Source organism: Mytilus californianus, unplaced genomic scaffold (assembly GCF_021869535.1).
Source record: "Mytilus californianus isolate M0D057914Y unplaced genomic scaffold, xbMytCali1.0.p SCAF_8, whole genome shotgun sequence".
NCBI classification, from domain to species: domain Eukaryota; kingdom Metazoa; phylum Mollusca; class Bivalvia; order Mytilida; family Mytilidae; genus Mytilus; species Mytilus californianus.
The window spans coordinates 98,105,620-98,127,436 of NW_026262734.1; the positions used below are offsets into that span (position 1 = coordinate 98,105,620).

At 38.1% G+C, this 21,817-nt stretch overlaps 1 protein-coding gene across 1 annotated transcript; it reads right to left on the bottom strand.

Moving 5' to 3' along the window:
* Window positions 1-1,295: 1,295 nt before the first annotated feature.
* On the bottom strand, window positions 1,296-2,117 carry LOC127712921 (uncharacterized). The gene has a single exon (XM_052219514.1). The coding sequence runs from the start codon at window positions 2,115-2,117 to the stop codon at window positions 1,296-1,298; it is 822 nt and encodes a 273-aa protein (XP_052075474.1).
* Between the last annotated feature and the right edge of the window lie 19,700 nt (window positions 2,118-21,817).

The window sequence follows — 21,817 nt, forward strand, 5'->3', positions numbered from 1 at the left end:
AATAGCCCTTAATTCTCGCCAGGTCGAACTCATGTTTTTCTCATATTCGCTCCATGTGGAATGAAAAACTTTTTCATTCAACTCTACAGTAAAAGCACCTGCGGCTACATTACTAGCATCTGAATACACCACTATGTTTGGTAAGGTGTCATTCACAAAATTCTTCTGATTAAGATTTGTCAAACTGTCTGACCAAAATCTCAACTCTGCTAATACACACTCAGTGTAAGCAATATTTAAATTACCATCCCATGATTTTCTGTTCTCAATTGCAAAATATAAATGCCTTGTCATTAGGCTTGTGACATTGCCCATAACTGGAGACATAGAAATAATTCTACCTGTGAATTGTGCTAACTGACGAGCACTTATAATGGGAAATTTATTCAAAATATTGTCAAGCGATTCTTTTGCATCATTTAATCTACGTTCAGACACTGCTAAACTAAAGCTTTTCGAATCCTATATTAATCCTAGCCATTCCAAGCGTTGAACTGGATCAAAAACAGATTTTTGTTCATTTATCAAAAATCCAGCTAATTCCAATGAGGACTTTACGAATTCAGATATATTTTGACATTCTAAATACCCTTCTGACATACCTAAACCATCATCTAGATAAAGCACTATATCTATACCGTTTTCACGCCAGTATTTAACCATAGGTCGTAAACATTTTGTAAAAATGTAAAGCGCTGAACTCAAACCAAAAGCTAAAACTGAAAAGCAATAAAACTTTCCGTTCCAAGAGAACCCTAAATATGTATGTTGCTCTTTGCAGATGTCTAAATGAAAATATCCAGATTTTAAATCAAATTTAATTAGGTATAGATCTTTCTTAAAAAATTGTTGAGCAACTTTCCAATCTTCGAATTTTATTTTATTTTTCAAAACGTATAAATTCAATTCAGATAGATCTAATATCAATCTCTTTTTCCCGGACTTTTGAATGGCAACACTTAATGGATTTACTACAAAAGGCTGGAATGGTACTTCGTGTACGCATCCGTTTTTCGAAAGTTCGAGAACAGCTTCGTTTACAAAATCAGTATTATCAACTGCAGATTTATTATTGCGGAATTTCATAGGAGGTGGTAAACTCACAAAAGGAATCATATAACCTGATTTTATAGTATTAATTATAAATTTGCTTGCTCCAATGTGCTCCCAAAAAGCTACATTTTTAGATAAACTACTTTTGACGCCTTTGGCGAATTTGGAAAAATCAACTTTATCAAAATACTTAACATGTTCGAAAAGTATATTCATGTGCCCATGCAACAAATATTCATCTACTAAATTAAGAAACTTATCTTTATCTTATGTTGCTGGGTTGTTCCTTGGTGTAAATTGTTGCTGCTTCTATTGGGACAGTTTGTCCTCCAGTGTCCAAATTGGTGGCATTCATAACACATGTCATAGGAAGTCGCCTCTCGGCGACTGTTCCTCCGAAAGGGCGGCTGGTTGTACTGTTGAAGAGGCATATCTGCAGTATTAGTAGGAGGTCTGGAAACAGTAGCTGAAGGCTTAGCGTAAGGTTTAGTACGACTTTTCTTCTCCTTGATGGTTTTGAGAGCTCTGCTTTCAGCTTGTCGGAGTCTTTTCTCGTCATCTGAATCTGATGCCATTTCGTCACTCTCGTACTCGCGAACTGTGGTCCAACCAGCAGGAGATTTATCGGCTATTCTGATGAGCTTATTTCTTTTGTTCAACTTTAAGATAAGTCCAGAAATTAAATTTATAGAAACAAAATCTTCCTTCGAAAAACGTTTTTGCAGCTTATGTAGGTCAGCAAGGACTTCGGAATTGAAAGAAAATTGGATTTGATTACCTTCACTCTTTAGTTTCACGGACGCTTCCTTTTTCAACTTAGTGGCTAAGGAGTCGTTGCCCGACACTAACTCGTTCTTCAATGCAGATATTTTAGAATCGAAGAACGACGTAAACAGTTGAAAAGTGCTGTCACTTATTTGTTGCTGTGGCGCTGTTTGCTGGGTTGCTGTCGACGGTACTGGTATAGGCAAACTAGGAAATGCAGCTTTTCTGTTAAGAACGACAGGAGTTGTAGACTCGTGTAGTAGTAATTCGTCTTCGTCTTCGGAACGGTGGTCTGTCATGGTTAATACAGGCAAGGCAGTAGTACGGCGTATGGTACTCAGCGTAAGGCAGAACTTCGAATAATAACATTATAAATTACATTTAATTTATATCAAACAGCAAGCACGAGAAACACGAGCCAAAATCATACGATACATAGAATACCTGTTTTAAATTCGCAATGCGACGAATTTCATCCAATGGAATACATTGTAAACATTACAGGTATTCTAAAAACATGTGTTGATGTAAACAAACACACGTGTTTTACCAAAACATATACATGTGCTTCCGTACTATTATTAAATATATTACACTCCAACTCACATTTACCGATAAAATGAAGTTTTTTTTTTTACATTTAATTATATATATAAATAAAGATTAATTTTCTTAAATTGAGATTAAATCTCTGTATATGATTGAGTGGTTGATCTTTGGCTGTTTAACGTCCAACGGGAAATATGAGGGTGTGGATGGGGTTTACAGAATAGAGAATAATGGCTAAAAAAATATAAAGAATAGACTAAAATGGACCAAAAAAAATTAAAAAAAGTCAAGAGAGTATGAGATGCTAAAATATTAAGAATAGAGAATAATGGGCAAAAAGTATAGAAAATAGAGAAAATGGCTTAAAAATTATAGAATACAGAACTGAAGGACCCCCAATCTAGACCCTCAAATATAACATGAATATTCAGGATATATAATGTTGAGATATCCTGCTTCCTACTAGACGGACAAGCTGTGTCGGATGTATTTTTCCTGTTAGCACAGAAGGTAGCAGTCTACATGAAGACATGTTAACTTCTTGAACACATTGTTCTAGCTCTGAGCCGACACTTTTTAAAACCCCGTTTTATAAATATAAGTAAGTAGTTTACAAAAAGGGGGACAGAAAATACAAAGGAACTATCTCACAAAACATGTTTAACCCCTCCGCATTTTTGCGCCTGTCCCAAGTCAGGAGCCTCTGGCCTTTGTTAGTCTTGTATGTATTTAATTTTAGTTCATTTATATGTTTTGGAGTTAAGTGTGACGTCCATTTTCATTGAACTATTACACATTAGGGGCCAGCTGAAGCCCGCCTCCGGGTGCGGGATTTTCTCGCTGTGTTGAAGACCCATGGATGGCCTTGGGTCTTGGGTCTTGGGCTGTTATCTGCTCTTTGGTCGGATTATTGTCTCTTTGACACATATTCCCCATTTCCATTCTCAATTTTATCAAACATTATATAAGTCGAAGAAAAGCAGACAACATTCTGGCACCAAAAACAACCAGACAGTCTACTTAAACACTAAACAGATAACTAAAGAATAAGCAACACGAAGTCCACCAAAACAGGAAGATAGGATCTTAGATGCTTCAGAAGGGTAAGTTTCTATACGAATAGCTATCTATTAGCACTGTTTAAGAAAAATGGAGTTGTGGGGCATACGTCACGAGACTTCAACCTAACCACGGAAATAGCCAAGACATCTAAAAGTCAAAATATAATCTCGAAAAATGGTCGGGTGCCTATACAGTGTCAAACTCTATATAGTCTAAATTCTATGGAGTCTAAAAAGGTGGTGAATAAATTAAACAGAAACTATATAAGAAAGCCCCTTTCCATTTAAAAAAAATCTATCTGCGGATGATTTATGTTTATACGAAAGATAGATTCAAAACAGTGCTTATATCCTTCAATGAATAATATCTAGATATCTACAGGTCAAAATGTAGTCCAGGGCATGGGTTTTCTGTTCATAAACCGAAATCTTGGTAGAAAGAGTAACTTTTTGAAGACAGAAACTTGTTTTCTGTTGGTCTATAAATTAAAACAAATGAAAATTGGTGGAATAAGGCTTTCTCCTGCTTCTTCAATCTGTAGGTTGATGAATATAACACTTAGATATCTACAGAACTAAGAAATATTTCATTGGGGCTTGAATTTATTGTGATTTTACCACGGGTTGGGCCTTTATGCTTTACCATGAGCGATAGCGAGGCGGTAAAATATCAGCATAAAGGGTCAACCCGCGGTAAAATCAATACATGTATAAATTCAAGCCCCCATGCATTATTTCTATTCTAATAGGACAAAGACAGCAGTTCTTTTGTTTCGGAGCGCTCTAGGTGAAGGGAAATGTTTGCTGTTCCCGTAATTGAACACACTATTAATATTGACGTAAAATACGAGAAAAACAGAATAAGTGACAAGCTTAGATGATTTACAATAATATACTAAGGCAGGTTTGGACGAAGTTGATTGATTATCTTACTTTTATTTAAGAAAATGGGCTTTCAACAAATTCATATCATCGTTTGTTTATGTTTTCATGTGTTGGTTACTTTCAGTTTCAAATTCGTGCATTATATTCTTTTGTCATCGTTCAATGACGTCATTTACACCGTCTGACCTCGGGTAACTCATTCATAAAAAGCAAACAACGTGGGAGTAAGATTGGAATAGCCCAAATAATCCGTGACGTTGGTATATCAATATATTCATATTTTACCACGGGTGTGCTCAAAGCGTTTGAAGAAAGTCATATTAGAATAAACATTTAAAAATGATTTAGAAAATAATAATTGTATTGTCAATCAGACAGAACTGTTTTCTAGGCAACTTAAATGTTTATTCTACCTACAAAACCTCTCGATTTAGTCAAAACGTCTGATGTATTTTAATCTTGATAATCGATTGTTACTATTTCGAAGGAATATTTTTTTTAAATTGAGTACAATATAGTTGACATTTGCAAGCATCTTGTCATCAAACAATTTCTTCTAGAGGACGAAGATCAACGATGTAACAAGAATATCAGAAATTAGAATTAAAAAGGTCAGAAAAAGACAGAGGCAAATCCAAAAACAAATAAGAAGTTTGTAAGAACAAATGAGTACGGAAGCAACGTTAAAAAGACACAAACAGACATGAAATTAAAAAAACCGTACAAATGTTTAATCTATTTAAAGTTTTGTATAATAACAACAATTTTGAACAGAGGTGGATTTATGGGGCCCAGGTTGCCCGCCCCCTTATGGAGCTACAGTTATGGTTAATTCAATTTTTTTACTTTGTCCGCTCCAAACGTTGCCTAGTTTGGGGGCCCCGGGCCCTCCTTTTCAAAATCCTGGATCCACATCTGTTGAACACCCATTCATTGTTCACATAAATGGCGAACTGGGGTCTGAGACCTGAAGTTTACTACAGTTGAATAATAGACCATGTAAACGATAGATGAAAAAACAATCTTCAATTTAGGATATTAAAAAAAAAATTGCTATCCGATAAGAAGTACGCTTTGACATCTTCAGTATACCTTATATGTGATATTTCTGTAAACGCATGTAGTTGGAAAAGGAACATAATTGTTGGCAAGGTTAGAGGAAGGGATTGCACTAGACAAAATAAAAATATGAATGTAATGTTTTATTCTAGGATATGGTAGTAAAGTAACCTCAGTTTAAACACGGTTTAAAATAAGGTTTTTTTTAACATTTTGGTTGTAAAGAGGAGGGAGACTTAAACTGACTGTACGGTGACTTATATTTGCTTAAATACGCTTCATTTTAATAAAAACAAAGGACATGGGGTATCCATCCATGACACAAAATCAATACATGTACAACAACAACAACAACAAAAAACACACACAAAAAACAAAGGAACAGCGCTTTAATTGCTGTTCTTCATCTCAAAATCACAGTGAGTCCTTCAACACGGAGCTAAAATAAACTCTCACCTCACTGCAAGTTGAAGACGGCCCCTAGCACCGGCTTGAGCGTAATTCTTTGCCAAAATAATTTGGATAGACTTTGTAAGACGTAACACCACATAATCGGTGTTGTATGCCAAAAAAGAACATACTGGAAAGTAGTACATATTTAAAACAAAATAGTAACTCTCTTTTTGGATAGCTGTCTCATTCATTTGCAATCATAACACATCACCTTATTTTATATTGTCAACATTCGCTTTTGAGAATGAAAATACTCTCCTATAGTTCTTATTGTGTGGTAGCAATCCATATTATTTGCTAAATACAAGCTTAATCTGTCGGACGCTACGATTTTAATGTTTGACATTTTCTAGTCTTAACGTGCGTGTTTTTTGTAATATTAGCCACTGTACAGTAATAATACATTTAAGGGAAAGATGTCGGATGGTGGTTACTAAATTGGGTCATTCCGGTCATATTAATAGATATATTTTGTGTTATAAGTCTATTTCTAGCCCAAATAATCAAGTCGCTATATTCCACTGATCTACGATGAGAGTGTGGGAGGGGGTTTGTAGAATAGAGAATAATGGGCAAAACATATAAAGAATAGAGAAAAAAGGGGAAAAAATAAAGAATAGAGAATAATGAGGTGCTAAAATATAACGATTAGAGAATAATTGGCAAAAAGTATAAAGAATAGAGAAAAATGGCCTAAAAAATTAGAAAATACAGAAATGAAGGACCCCACCCAGACCCTCTACGATGGCTACATTAACGAGTGGGAGAGTCCACTAGGGCCGGGAGAGACTGGATTATTCGGATTACTTTATTTCGAGAAGCCCTTATATCAAACAAATAAAAATCTAACAAGTAGGAGCTATATCTAAAAATAAATCAAAATTCTTTTCTTTTGAAAAGATGTCTAGTGTTTTAAAATATTTAATAGACCCATTAATTCAATTCTGTGTATGTACTTGTCGTTAGAGTATATAAAATGTCAAAAAGCAATTGAGCAATTAATTCATCTATTTTGATAATTTGAATCGTAAACGTCGAACAGTAAAATGTCAGGAAAGTCCGCTGAAATCAAGGGGGTACGTAAAACTTCTTTATTATATATATATGTATGTATGTATGATTTCACTTTTCATTGCTTTTTATCTTCGCCCAGGAAAGTTCTCTGTGATTCTAATGGGCAGGGGAAATGTTGTTTTTTTATATCTAAATTTATGTCGGAATAATGGAACGATCGTCCATTAAATATTTGATTTTCCGATGGGGACCAGGAGGACTTTGAAAATGAATATCCTGGTTGGTAAGAGGTGAAAATAAATTGCCTTGCATTATGAATGTTCTGCAACACACAATGCAGGAAGCATTTGTTTACAGAAGTGCAAAAAACAAAACATGCGTTACAACAGACGCGTAAATGAATAGTCAATCCGTAACAAATATAAAAATAAGAAGATGTGGTATGATTGCCAATGAGACAACTCTCCACAAGTGACCAAACGATACAGAAATTAACAACTATAGGTCACCGTACGGCCTTCAACAATGAGTAAAACCCATACCGCATAGTCAGCTATAAAAGGCCCCGAAATGACAAATGTAAAACAACTTAAACGAGAAAACTAACGGCCTGTTTTATGTACAAAATAATGAACGAAAAACTAATATGATATACAGCAACAAACGACTACAACTGAATTACAGGCTCCTGACTTGGGAGAGGCACATACAGAATGTGGCGGGGTTAAACATTTTAGCGGGTGCTTCCTGGCCACCATCCCCACCAGAATTTCAAATTGTCGTCATCTAATCAACCTGTCTTTTTTTTTCAGTTAAGAGACGTTAAATTTTCTTAAAAGTTTAATCTAAGCTAAACTTGTATTTTCTTCGTACAGTCACTACATAAATTTAAAGGACCGAGTTATACCCGGCTCAATATAACTTAAGAATTTCGTTTAATCCCATTCCTATTTGCATACAATGATAGTGTAGGTCAGAATATAGTAAACGTTTTAAAATGAAACCAAGATATATAATTGTAAAATCTCCGAAAAGGCGGAATCAGTCGAGTGCCTGTTAAAAGAAAATTCTTTTCTCATTCTTAATTCATTGAGGCAACTAAATATCATATTTTTGTAAATTGCCAACCCGATTTTTTTTAAATGTTCAGTTCACAGTACCCTTAATTTTTCACTAGCGCTGTCACAGTGTATATAAAGTGCGAATCCATTTAGTTCATTTTCACTGTTGTATGCGAGTATGTCTATTGTAGAATAAAGGATGATGGGAAAAACTGCGTTTGTTTACTTTTTGAAAATACAAAATAATTGATTTGAATTCTGATTTATAATAACAGGATTAAAGACCAAAAAAGTGTAATTTAAGTAGCAGAATTCATAATATTAATTTCTGAATGCGATTCATTTTAACTATAGATGCGATGAATTATCACTGTAAATGCAATCATTTCTGATGTGGAATTTTTGGAGGTGTGATGAATTTTCATTGTCGTTTTATATGATATTCGACATGCAACAACTGAAAATAGTTTTTAAATGACTTTGATATTGATGATATTTACAATTTAAAATGCAAGCTAGTCGTAGATGCTTACTTGAATATACACGGGTATAACCACGTTCATATCATGCATATTAAAAATTGTTGGTGTGTTTGTTATTAGCTTGTCATGGATCCGAATTTACTGGAGCAGAACATCCATGAATATAACGTGTTTCTACGATGAAAAGTTTAAGAACTCGCTTAAAAAAGCTTTGAAAATTGCCGTGTCATACATATTTCTACCATATTGATATCTACAACGAACGGTACTAAAGAAAGTAAACAAAATACAAAGAGAATGAATCGTACAGTGCCAAAATTTTGAGGTCAGTTTTTCAAGTAAATGTCTTCAAATAAAATTAAAACAATGGGTTTTTCATTCGTATTATGTATTTTTAACAACAACAAAGCACAAAATACACGGTTGCATTCAGTGTAAGAGCCAACCAACTATGCTCTATTTGTATTTTAATCAAGTTTGAGTTACACATAGTGTTTGTTTCGCATTGTTTACAAGTAATTCACAGACCTGTCTATTTAAAATAGTCACATGGTGTTCATGTAAAATAATTGATATACAATGCTGCTGTTTTCATAAACATTGAATACTTAACTGAACAGTTATTCAATTAGTCTTTGGTGAAAATATAAGAACGGTCTATCTACCTACCTACCAATCAACTGTACGGCGGTTATACCCCGTGGTATAAAACCATATAAACATGTAACAATAAACTGTTTTCAATATTTCTTTGTATTCTTACTTTGCGTATTTGCTTATTTGTAACACCGACTTATAAGAAATTCAAACATATTTAAGGTGACTCGACTGTTGCTCGAACTTCCTTTACTGTATACACAATGGCATGATAAATATAAATTATCAAGTCATCCAAGCGTCAACTGTTTGTGCAAAATGAAAACGTTTCCATTGACTCATTCAATCGTGAAATTAAGATCGTTTTGTGTTTGCTCAGTCCTAATTACAATGCCAAGGGCAACATTTACACAATCAAAGCAAGCAAGCCAACCACACCATTAAACTACAAGCATTAGGAAAATAGCTATTATCACGTTTTAATTTATTAGTATGCGATGTACATTTAGACCGAAACAGAAACTTTGCTTTTTCGGTGACATGGATTGGCTTAACTGTCCAAGATATATGTATTTAATGATGGCGTGTCATAGGAAAGGATAAATTTTGTCCTACATATAGACAAATCTGGACAAATTATTAGTGAAAATAAAATTGACTATATTAGCAATAAATACCATTTTTAAGGAATTCATTGATATATTGCCTCAGTCTTTCACTCACTAAGTTTCCATATATAAGCAATCCTTCTGACTTCATAAATTTTGTTAGAGAGTCGGCTGAATCAAGACTTTATATAACGAAAATTAATTAATTTCCTTCTGTGAAAATGCATCGCATGTACAATAGAAATGAATCGCCCTACAGTGAAAATGAAAGTTTAGTATCATTATTCAACAGTAAACATGAATCGCATAATTAAAACAGCATAGTGGAATTTGATTCAATATCAACAAGCTGAATAACAAAACCTGTTTTAAGTTAAACAACATTAATAATTATGTTAAAAGGTACATTTTTCTGCAAATGAAACTTAACTGCTGCAATGTACGTTTAAATCTCTTGCACGCTCTGTTCGTGAACTATTCTTAATATTTATCTATTTGTGCATCAATTTTGCACCTGGATGGCTGTAGGCGCGATGAAAACCCGTCCGCATCTCATACCTATATTATGAGTTTATAAAAACAGTACACAATATATATTATTTCTTATTTTTTTTCAAAAATCACGAATTTGTCGTCTGTTTATTTATCATTCTACATCAGAAATTCATCACGGATACAGTAAAAATGACATTTCAGGATTCGCACATTACATACACTGTGTCAAGAATTGATGAAAGACTGTCACAATATTACCACCAGCTTCGAGAGCGGACAGGACAATCGTACCCAACCCCTCTCCTCATCCACCATTTATGATTTTTAGTTCTGCTTGCATGCGAAAACAAGATGGAAAGAGTCAAAATCTGACAATCCTGCCACTTTTTCAACAGGTTAAGTGAATTTACATCAATGGACTAACCTTGAAATAAATTTGCTTCAAAAATTAACTGTCATTTAGTTAGTTTATTATAAGCTGGTGTAGTATTTATTATACGAATTACTTCCCTTTATGTAGAGTAAGTACTGAGCTGGTGTAGTATTTATTATACGAATTACTTCCCTTTATGTAGAGTAAGTACTGAGCTGGTGTAGTATTTATTATACGAATTACTTCCCTTTATGTAGAGTAAGTACTGAGCTGGTGTTGTATTTATTATACGAATTACTTCCCTTTATGTAGAGTAAGTACTGAACTGGTGTAGTATTTATTATACGAATTACTTCCCTTTATGTAGAGTAAGTACTGTTTTGCCATTCCGATCCAAAAGATGACTGCATGCATGGGGTATACTTCCCTCCTGCAGTAAGACAAGTGCGGAAAGGGGGCAGTGGAATGTTTAAATAAGTATTTACGTCACGTGCAGGGGAAATGGAGACTCTATTTCCGCTGCCCCATGCTGGGAAATGCCATGCATTCTGCAAGAAATCTTTGATGAGTTTCTGCAAGAAAAATGCTCATTTTTGTAGGTAACCTTCTGCAATGACAACATTTTGCCGCTTTCAAATATACTATTTTCCACGAGGCGGTCAAAAGTAACCGCATTCCTCCCGGTCGGCATGCTTTAAAATTTACCTAATTGATATGTTGTGTAATTTGTTCTCATCCTGATTATGCAAGCAATATTTGCCACTGAACTAAGCAATAATCAATCAGATACTTTCCAGACAAAATTAAATTCAAAATGTAAATTACTGAAGAATAAGCTGGGGATATAATCCATCAAATTACATCGAGTAGGCTTCTGAGGAACCGAGTTCAATCTGGTTGAGGAAATGGGCTATTAACAGGGTCAGTTTAGGCAATTTATTATCTATCCAAAGAAACTAACATTGCAGAAAAGAGCTTTAATAATTGTCAATCAAATCCGGATCTGTTTCACTCTTTGCATCAAAATCAGAATAGATGTTAAAATCAACTGGAATTTGAATATCGAGGAGTCTATCTAATATACATAAATACATAAAACATATTAACACATTTCTATAAAATCATGATGCCATTCAGTGCTGTACATTGCTGTTAAAGACAATTTTGATACAATTTTGAAAATTCTACAAGCTTTTGTAAATCTTTGCAAGTAGTTTAATTTTACACTGAACAAAAAGTCTAAAAAAGGACAAAGACTAGTTTTGCAGTTAATTGATAAAACGTTTCATTTTAAAACAAGACGGGACATTAAAGCAATCGGACTGAATTGTTTGAGTATTCAATAGATAAAGAAGTAAACGAATAAACCTTTAATTTTGGTGTGTATAAAGTCAAAACTTGATAGAAAAAAAAACCCAGAAAACTGCTGGTTACAGTGACATATACAGCTAATTTTGTAGTCATTAAACATACAGAACAAAATTAACAGAGACTCATTGAAATTTCATTAGTCCTTTCAAATAGTAGTTGATGTGTTTACTAGTAGGTACAGTTCTCTATTTATTGCATTTTAAACCCATATATAGCGTGTATATATGCACTTATACAGCTAACATGTACTTTTGTTACATCATAGCACGTGTTATCTGTTATTCGAAACTGTATCCCGTAGCCTGTATTTATATCCTCATAAACAAAACATAAAGAGAGAGGACAACCAGTGTTAATAGTTACCTCATGCTGTTTGTTGTGATCGGAAAATCGCATAAAACGAGCTTACTTACCTTCACAGGAAGTAAACAAACTGAAAGGTACATTGAGTGCATTTTCATCGATCACAGAAATAAAGTTCGGTTTTCAAAATCGAAGCTACTTGAGGAAGATCGCTAAAATTCAATGCATGGCTTTATTTAAAGATAGTATCTATTCAGAACTCTGGTACCTATTATAGATAAATCTAAGACGAGTAGAAAAACAAGGAAAAGTACAGAAAACAGTTCGAATTTCATCGCTAATAAAATCGTTGATTTCAACAATTTAAGGCATATAACGTCTATCTTTTTTCATAAATAAGAGTTCCCTTTTTTAATATTGACGCTCCATGAATTTATATATAACAAATTCTCATAAAGTTGTCAGTTTTTGCGAGAATAGTCATTCGGTTGTTTCACAAAGGTAAACTGGGGCATATACATCTTCTCTAGTCCTGTAGTGAACCTATGCTGAGGGGATGGCCATTTGGTGTTTGGGATTTATAAATACGCAGCCACGTCCGATAAGAATGGAAACGTTAAATCTAGTGCCTTGTATAGGGAGCGTGTTAACCTATATTTACACGTTGTCGACCCTTTGAGTGTTCGGCAGTCCAAATTGTTCGCCCTTCATCCAGATCGACAAACTTTTCAGAACCTACCTTATCGATGTTTTGTTGATTTGTTCTCGTCCCTAAAATGCAAGAAACATTTTCCACTTGACGTTAAACAAACAAAAATCAATTGCATAAGTATGCAATTGAAGTTACAAAACAACCATTTTAAAGACTGGCAGTGCATATAATGACCTCTGTATGCCTTTTTATGTTTTTAATCAAAACATAATTAAAATTTTGTATTACTTATTCCATAAGAAATTGGATACACAGCTCAATGAAAGACATATATAAAATATTTTTTATTGCTGATAAAAAGTGGGATGGGGTCACTGTTAAACGATATTCTTTTTAGTATTTGTCTTTTTGGCGTGATAATGCTACCAACAGCACCTTTTTAATATTTTAATCAAATCTTATCAAGTTCGATGACATTTAAGAATGAAATTTTAAGGTATTCAAAGTTCAAATCATTTTAGTGACGTATAAAATTCAGTGTGTGCATGTTGACTTTATTATTTATTGTTGTATTCATAGGGCATTTGGTCATCCATGCTATTAAAAAGGGATCGTTTAGCTGGGAGTGATGCGTTAATCTACTAAAAAACATCCGGTTAGAAAAATTATGTTAAATCCAATATTTGGTGTACTACAAAGGAAGAGAATGCCAAGCTCTCTCGACGTTAAAGATTTTTCGCTGACACTCCTTTTGGTGTTCCGTACAAAGCCTGTTCAAGTAAGGGATTACTTTGGTCCCTATCAACATATTCGATTTATTTCCAATACATTTCGACCAACCATCATTCACGTTCCCTATTGATTGCAATGTTAATTTGGTCATCTTCAATAGATGCATTAAGTATATGCCACTGGATGTTAAGCAAACATCAATCAATCATTATTGGTACCCGTTTGTGTGTCTGTTTTGTACCTGGAATATTGTTTGAACTGACGCCGGCATACTGTCATCATTTTTATAATGGGGGAGAAACGGCTGGTCGGAAGATTTTTCCGGAGATGACTAATTATTCTTATCATATGCTACGCATGCTTATTTTTTTCCCGCGCGAAAATTTATTTTCACTGTTGTACACATTTGTTTTCTATGGTGGCCGGATGCGGCCATTTCAACTTTTCGCGTATTCTCCTTTCACTTTGCAAACGCGAAGTCGCGAAATCGAGAAATCGAGAAATCGAGAAAGCAAAAACGAGAAAGCGAGAAATTGAGAAATCGGGAAATCGAGAATGCGAGAAAGCGAAAACGCGAAATCGAGGAAGAAAATGGTGAAATAGATTTCTCAATTTCTCGATTTCGCTTTCTCGATTTCTCGATTTCTTGATTTCTCGATTTCCCGATTTCTCGATTTCTCGATTTCTCGATTTCTCGATTTCGCGTGAAAGTGAAAGGAGAAAACGCGAAAACGTGAAATGGCCGCATCCGGCCACCATAGTTTTCTGCTTTTTGTGTTACGGCATATTCATTTTCAACCTGTCTTGTGCAAAGTTATTTGTTTCCAGTTTTTACCAGGCCAATTTATTTATTTTCAAAATCCACCAACCCCCTCCCCCAGAAATTCAAAGTGAAAAGAAAATGCGAAAGAAAATATAAATATCGCCACCCAAGGTCACGGCCTATACTAGTATTATATTAACGACACAACATTTGCCATCGTGAAGTTGAACTTTTTTTATTTTAATTTTCTTCCGGTGGGTGAACTCTATTAAACGTCTACCATATATTTTCAATTGATATGAGGTATAGGATTATATTTATCCTCGTGAGGTGAGAACAAATGTGGGGTAATTATAACGATCAAGATTAATCAACGTCAGACTTCATGACAATTGTTTACTTCTCCAATACACAAGAGTAAATATTGTATTGCCTGTTATTACATAAGGAACAAAAGGTTAATTATACTTACAGTAAACTGTTACTGTAGTTGAGAGGTCTGTGCTTGTCAATATTTTGTGAATCTATATTTCATTTTCTATATGAATAAAAGGAGATGTAGGGAAAAAAATCGTCATTTGATATAAAAAATGGTTTTTAATGATGATAGATATTTGGTGCATCCATATTTCATTTCAATACGAATAAAATTAGATGTAGGGTAATTAATAGCCATTTGAAAACAAAATACATCGGTTTTTGTGATCATAATAGATATCTGGTGATTCCATATTTCATTTCAATACAAATAGAAGGATAATATGAAGGGTAAAAATCGTCATTTAAAAAAATATTTTTATAGCAATAGATAAAAGACTTATATTGGAATAAGAGTAGTATGAAAAGGCCGATTCTGCCGCAATCGCATTTTCAAGGGGAAATCCTGCATAGGACCCCCAGCCCCGACGGCCAAATGCAAACGGACGGCATCCCTATTGAGCATAGGGTAAATACAAGAATGTCTTTCAGTTTAGCACAAAACCCAAACACCTTAGAAGGATGTAATCCTAGGGTAAATACAAATATGTCTTTCGTACAAAAGATGGAGGAACTCAGAAGTCCACAAATCGTAGACAACGATTTTATAAACGATAATGTTTTCGAGGAAAAGGCAAAGGATCAGAGCCTGGAAACCCTGAAATGGAAGGAACTCTCAACCGGTGTGATCTATAAAATCCTGGAAGTGGTGGAAGTAGATGGTAAGTTTGGAAAGAGTAAGATCCTCACCTTGAAAAACAGAGAAGGAGAAACGAATAGGGTGTGGGCCTGCAGTGGACTGAACAGAGAGACAGGACCCATGGTAGGAGCCTTCGTGAGAAGTACAGGCTTTAAAGTCAGCAAAAAGACCAAGCAGGAGTACTTCTCTTACGACCTTGTGAGAAATTAAGTCCAAAAAAAAAAAATAATGGGCTGGGTGGGGTACAAAAAATTTTTCCGATCCAACATTTCTGCCGGATTGGAAAAGTTTTTTTTTATGCTTGAAACGGAGCACATCATGAAGTGAAGCGGAATGGAGCACATCGTGAAACGATGTGTGGAGTGAAGTGTAACAGAATGATGTGTGACGTTTTTTACGACGCATGCGCATTAAGGTCCTCACTAAAAGTGGTGGAAGGTTGTCGGAGCTTATCTTTTTCATCGTAGTAGTTTTTGAGGCAGGTGGTGATTTTCCCAAACTCAGCATCATCAATTTGTTCATCATCAGCCAAAGCAGTACTAATATATTGTTCAACCAAAAATTTTGTGGACTGTGCCAATTGCAAGGTGTCGCGATGTTTTTTCTTCTTTTTCATGATACGCCTTGAGATTAGTGTGAGTACCATCACGCCAGTGGCACTCAAGCACGCAAGGGATCCTAGGGGAAGGGAGGCTATAATACCTATACCGGTCAAAGCTGAACCCATGGTGCAGCTGGTTAACACCAAACTGCCCACAGAACAAACACCCAGTGCTACAGATACAACTTTGTCCAGACGTTTGTAGATCTTCAAGGTATGTTGATACTTATGTATATCCGCGTTGAGTTGATCTTCCATACATTCGACTCTGGTCTGTCGGTATCCAGAATCTATATCATCCATTTATTTATAGGAGCATACCGAGGAGGGGAATATTTTTGAAGGGGCTGTTAGCACCTAAGATTAGACCAGCTCCGTCGTGGAATTGCTGACCACGCTTCAAGTAGAGTCCATCACCATAGGTGATCCGGGCGTTTGAAGGTTTGAGGTAGAGACCGTTGCCACTAGGTTTCACGGTGCAAACGCATCCACCACGTTTCAGGTACAATCCAGACCCTAAGGCCTTGTTGACGGCTACACCACCAAGACCACTCAAGGCTCCAACACCCAAGGCGGGTAGAATGGTTTTTGCTAACATGGGGAGTGCCCTCATTGCCAGCCCCGCCAACATGGGTAGGAAGCCACCCACCTTCTGCATGTTTTCCTTTAATTGGGTCGCACTCAACTCTAGGACCATACCACCAGTACCCTTTTGTAGGAGCTTGGCGATCTTTTGAACCTGGCGGGTGGTGAGCAACATCTTGTGTTCACCTTGCAGGTTTGCGTGGGACAAACGAATGGAGACCGGACAACCTTTTTTGGCAGCCCGTTGTAGTTTATCAGCTTGACCTTTTGTCAAACTCAAACCATGTTCGTGATAAGTCATTTATTTATACCTCACGAAGATGAAAGCGGATGGTGAGATGTTCACCCCTGAAATCGATGGGCCTACCATCTTGATCGGTGAGATACGTTTGCATGCGATTGATGGTTCGCAAGGTCACCGGCAAGTATACTAGATTCTTTGGGGTTTGAATGATCTTCATACCAGGACCGTCTGCGGGAAAAAAGCTGTAGATGGTAGACTGCTGTGTACCATTTACATAACTTCCATGGATGATATCACTATTCACCAGAATGCTGTTGATGCTGATGATATTTACAATGTGTTCCCCTTCCGTATAGCCGTTTGTGATCATATCGAACGTGTAAATCTGCCGCTCGAATCCCAAGACGGTGTTGATGCTATTGACAACGTTGAAGTCTACTTGATAGTGTCTGGCGAGGGTCAGCGTTGCTCTTAGGGTTGCCCTGTTGGCATCGATGATGATCTTCGTTTTGTGTTTGTTGAGCCGCAGCCGCCGCTGGATCTCATTGTTGATGTCTTCGATGTCATAGGAACCTGTGCTTAGTGCGATGGGAAACCAGTTGGCACCATCGTCGGGGGAGTAGCGGAAGGAATTGTTACCTGTATGAATGTTGGGGATGGAGTTATAGGTTTCCAGGTTTACTAATGCCATTTCGTAGGTCTTAGATTCCTTGAGTTGTAGTGGGGGGTTGAACCGGGTAAGGATTTGGTTATCGTTTCCAGAGACGATGAAGGAAAACCCACGCTTTGGGTCGGTGTTATTAGCAATTTGCTGCAACAATGTGTTATCCATTTATTTATGGTAGACCATTGTCACATATTTTTGCTTCCACTCTTCGATACCGTCATACTGCTCCTTGAGTTGTTTACTAGCCTTCACTACGATCGCATAGACTTCGGCGGGGTGACTGGCAAAGAGGAGTTGTAGGTGAATTTTATCCATTTACTTTTAGTACACAACGTTCATCTTTTGACCATCGGATTCAAACTGTAGGATTCTGTCGGAAATGACAAGTGCAAACGCCTCGGTGTTGGCTGGAACATTACGGGCGAATTCGGCTCTGATCTGAATATCCACCGTGGATTCTTTGAGACGCTCAGACTGATGACTCACATCAATCACAAACAAGGGGTACAAGTCGATGAAATCGGAGGGATTAATCCCACCATTACTGAGGAGACTGTCCATGTTATGGAATTTCTTTCTGAAGTCGGAGGCCTCTTTGAACACTCTGGCGATCCTATTTTCGTTGAAAGCTGCATTATAGTCGACTGCTGGATAACGTTCAGCGTTGAGGGTGACATGGATATTTCGCAATCGACAGTGATCGAACACGGCAGCATTATGGGTTTGGTCACCACTTTTGTCGGTTTGGAAGGCAACAATGATATATCTAGGCTTTTCGCGACCACTCTTGGCAGCTAGGCGCCAGTTAAACTGTGAGGCTTGGGGAACGGCTATGGAATCACACTGTCTCATGCGAAATCCACAGTGGATCTTGGATTTACTTTGGATGGTTTTGTACAGTTGCATCTTATTTTCGTCTGAGGGGGTGATGTGAGGGACGAACCACGATAGTTTACTCAGGACGATCTTTGCCGGATCGTTGACGGCAGCTGCTCTCAAAATGGCATTAGCATTTGAATCGCGAACGAGTGAGAGTTCGTGTCTGAACCCGTACACTATTTTGTTGTAATCATCTGCGAATCCAAAAATATGTTTTAGGGGGATGGCAAACGAAAACGATCCTTTGTTGGTGGGCTTGGTGATAATGTATCCATGGCGGGCTGCAAATCCAGTGTTCTCAGCCTCAGCATCGATGGAAGAATCCTTATACCACAGTTGGTTGAGACCCTGCGATTTGGAGAAGTCGTCGGGGTAGGTTAACATTCCCAGCATAGTGGTGGCAATGCCGGGGTCGTTAATATGTTCGATCTGCTGACCGGAAAGCCTGTAACTGATGCTCTTGAAGAGATACATGATACCATTATGGGTGAGCGACACAAGATCGCCATCGGCATATGCTGTGTCATCATTCTTGAGAAGTCGACCTTCTACCACGAGATAACTTTCGGCGGGGTGTAGGAACAAATCCTGGGTTTCGATGTTGATTCGGATTTCAGCACCGGGATTGTTCAGCTGGGCACCGGCTTGTGGTTCGTATTCTCGAACCTGATATTCCTGGAGACTTTCGTCGAAGGTCAACCCTTCGGTGATTGTAAGAATGTTAGACATAATGTATTTATTTATAGCGTTGGACGAAGTCGTGGATGGTTTTGATACCAGAGCCGGAGATTAGATTGTTTAACCGAACTTGCTCTGGCTTCTTGCGTTGAACACTAGGCTGTTGAGGGGTTTTAATACGTTTCCTGGGGCGGGTCACTTTATCAACCACATGGTCGACGGCTTTGGAAGCACCCTTTTCAACACCTTTCAAGGCTGCATTGGTGGCAGCATTCATGGCCTTACTTCCTAGGGTTTGGGCGGCAGAGGAAGTAAACATGCGTGCAGCCAAACTGGCGATTGTGTCAAACAGTCCTTTACCACCGTAGGCGTACTTTCGAGCGTAACCTTTCTTGATTTGCAACATTTATTTATAGGATGCTACGATGCAGTGCCTTATATTCCTCGATGCTGATATGTCTACCCCTTTTCATAGCATCGATAATCGACACAATTTCGTTGCGCACACCATTGTTTCCTGCTCGGTATGCTGCAGCACACAGTTCCAAGCGATCGAGAAGCTGCTTGAAGTTGGAAGGAAGAAACACGGTTTGCAGCCCACTGCCAAACTTATCCTTCTTGTAGATGTGGGATACGATTTCCTTCCACTTGTAACTCTTATTCGCCTTCGGGGTTCTCGAGAGGGTGGAATTGCCTTGATACATGGCACCGGAACTTTTCAGGATCTCTGCATAGTCGTAAAGGTCGTCGGGCTCAAACGATTCTGGTTTCTTTTTCACCATGAGTTCCCAGAGGCCAAGGGTTCCTTTGTACCTCACACCATCTACGAAAATATCATCATCGTCAAAAGTAACTGGTGAGCTTCCGATGAAGATACCATCGTTTTCAGATCGCAATCCAAAGGTGTGGTCGGCGGAAGGAGTCATACTGAGCTGCAAATACTGCTGTGCTCGAGGTCCGAGGACGGTGTCTGTAGGTGGTGCGATGGGTAGTGGGTCGGCAAACTCGGGCGGTGGAGGAGGGAGGGCTGGCACTGCTGGAGGTAAATCTTCGATTGTTTTGGTGATTTTTGAAGCTGCTTCCCGCTGAGCCTCAACCACAGGCTTGAACACCCTGGAAAGGTCTCGGCTGAGTCCAATCTTGTCGAGACGATGCTGCATATTACTGGCTTGAATCTTCCGCTTGGTGTCTTGCAACTCCCTAGCAAGTGCCTCACGCTGCTTAGGGTCGGTAATCTTGATAAAAGTCATTTATTTATAAGATCGAACGCTGTCGAACGCCCCTAAGCGTTGGTCCGAACGCCCCATAGCGTTGGATCGAACGCCCCATAGCGTTGGATCGAACGCCCCTAAGCGTTGGTGTGAACGCCCCGAAGCGTTGGTTCGAACGTCCATACGCGATAAATTGCACATGAAGGTATTACACAGCTGATACGGATCCCTTTTCTTCGAAAGATTCAAGTGTCTTAGGCAAAGGTCTTTACGCGATAAATTGCACATGAAGGTATTACACAGCTGATACGGATCCCTTTTCTTCGAAAGATTCAAGTGTCTTAGGCAGAGGTCTTTACGCGGTTGGCATGGGTGTGTGCACTGGTGGCCTCGAATCGTCTTGGCAGGGCATTGGGGTTGTGGGGGACGCTGCACCTTACCATACAGACGGTCAGAGTTCCATGCGTCGAAATCACCTCTACTGCTATCGATCGGGCGGATGATCGTGCGACCGCATTTCCAACACATACTTGTCATATCGACCGAGTCCCACTCGTGCTTGCATTCAGGGGGTGGTCGTGAGGGCTTGGGAGCATTCTCAAACTCCCGATCCAAGTCCCGTTGATTCTCCAGGAAAAATTCCTGCAAGTGATCCATTTTTTTATTTTATACCTCATAGAACTCTTCTAATTTGCATCGGTATTTCCCTGCTGACTTGGGGCTTGTAAGATCGATGGTTACAAATCCATAGGGTTGGGACCAGCAATGCTTACACAGAGCGTCAAATTGTTCCTTGGTAAGATCGTTGCAGTGATCGCGCCGAATATGGTCGAGATTCTTTGCGTCCTGCTGGAAGAGGCAGAGGAAGTTTGCATTTTCTCGGATCGATTGTCGGGGTAGTTTGAAGTAGTTCTGACACAGGTAGAAACAATCGACGTTGTTGTGGCGACCGCGCACGTAGTAGTCTTCACACGTGTTCTGTTTGCTCAGCATCAAATCGTCGAACACCATGAGGTTCTTGCGACTGGGGTCGAGTTCTCGGGGGTCTGGTACATCACTCCCTTGCTCGAAGAAAACAGTGTCGATACCACTCGGGTGTCGTGGTGATGGTAAGGCGTTGACCACATCGATCAACGAGTAGGGTGACTTACCCCTACACTGTAAGAGGTCTCGGATATCTTCCTTAGGGAAGCCTTTTCCCAGCGCTTGCTGCAACAGCTGGTAGATGGGCTGGTGAAGCGATTTTCCGAAGACGTACAATCGATCGTAGTCGAGCCATCCATCGCGCAGGAGTAGGTTGTTCAACAGCGTTGTCTTACCACAGTCCGACTTCCCAATGATCAACCCTCTGATCGACCGCTGCGGTAGGAGGTAGTGATTGCTCCTCTTGGGGGCGTTGGCACTGTAGGAAATGTCTTCAACGTTCATTTATTTAAATAAAATAACGATGATCTTCTGCGTAAAATGTCGTAGGAAGACGGACACAGTTAACCCTGGTG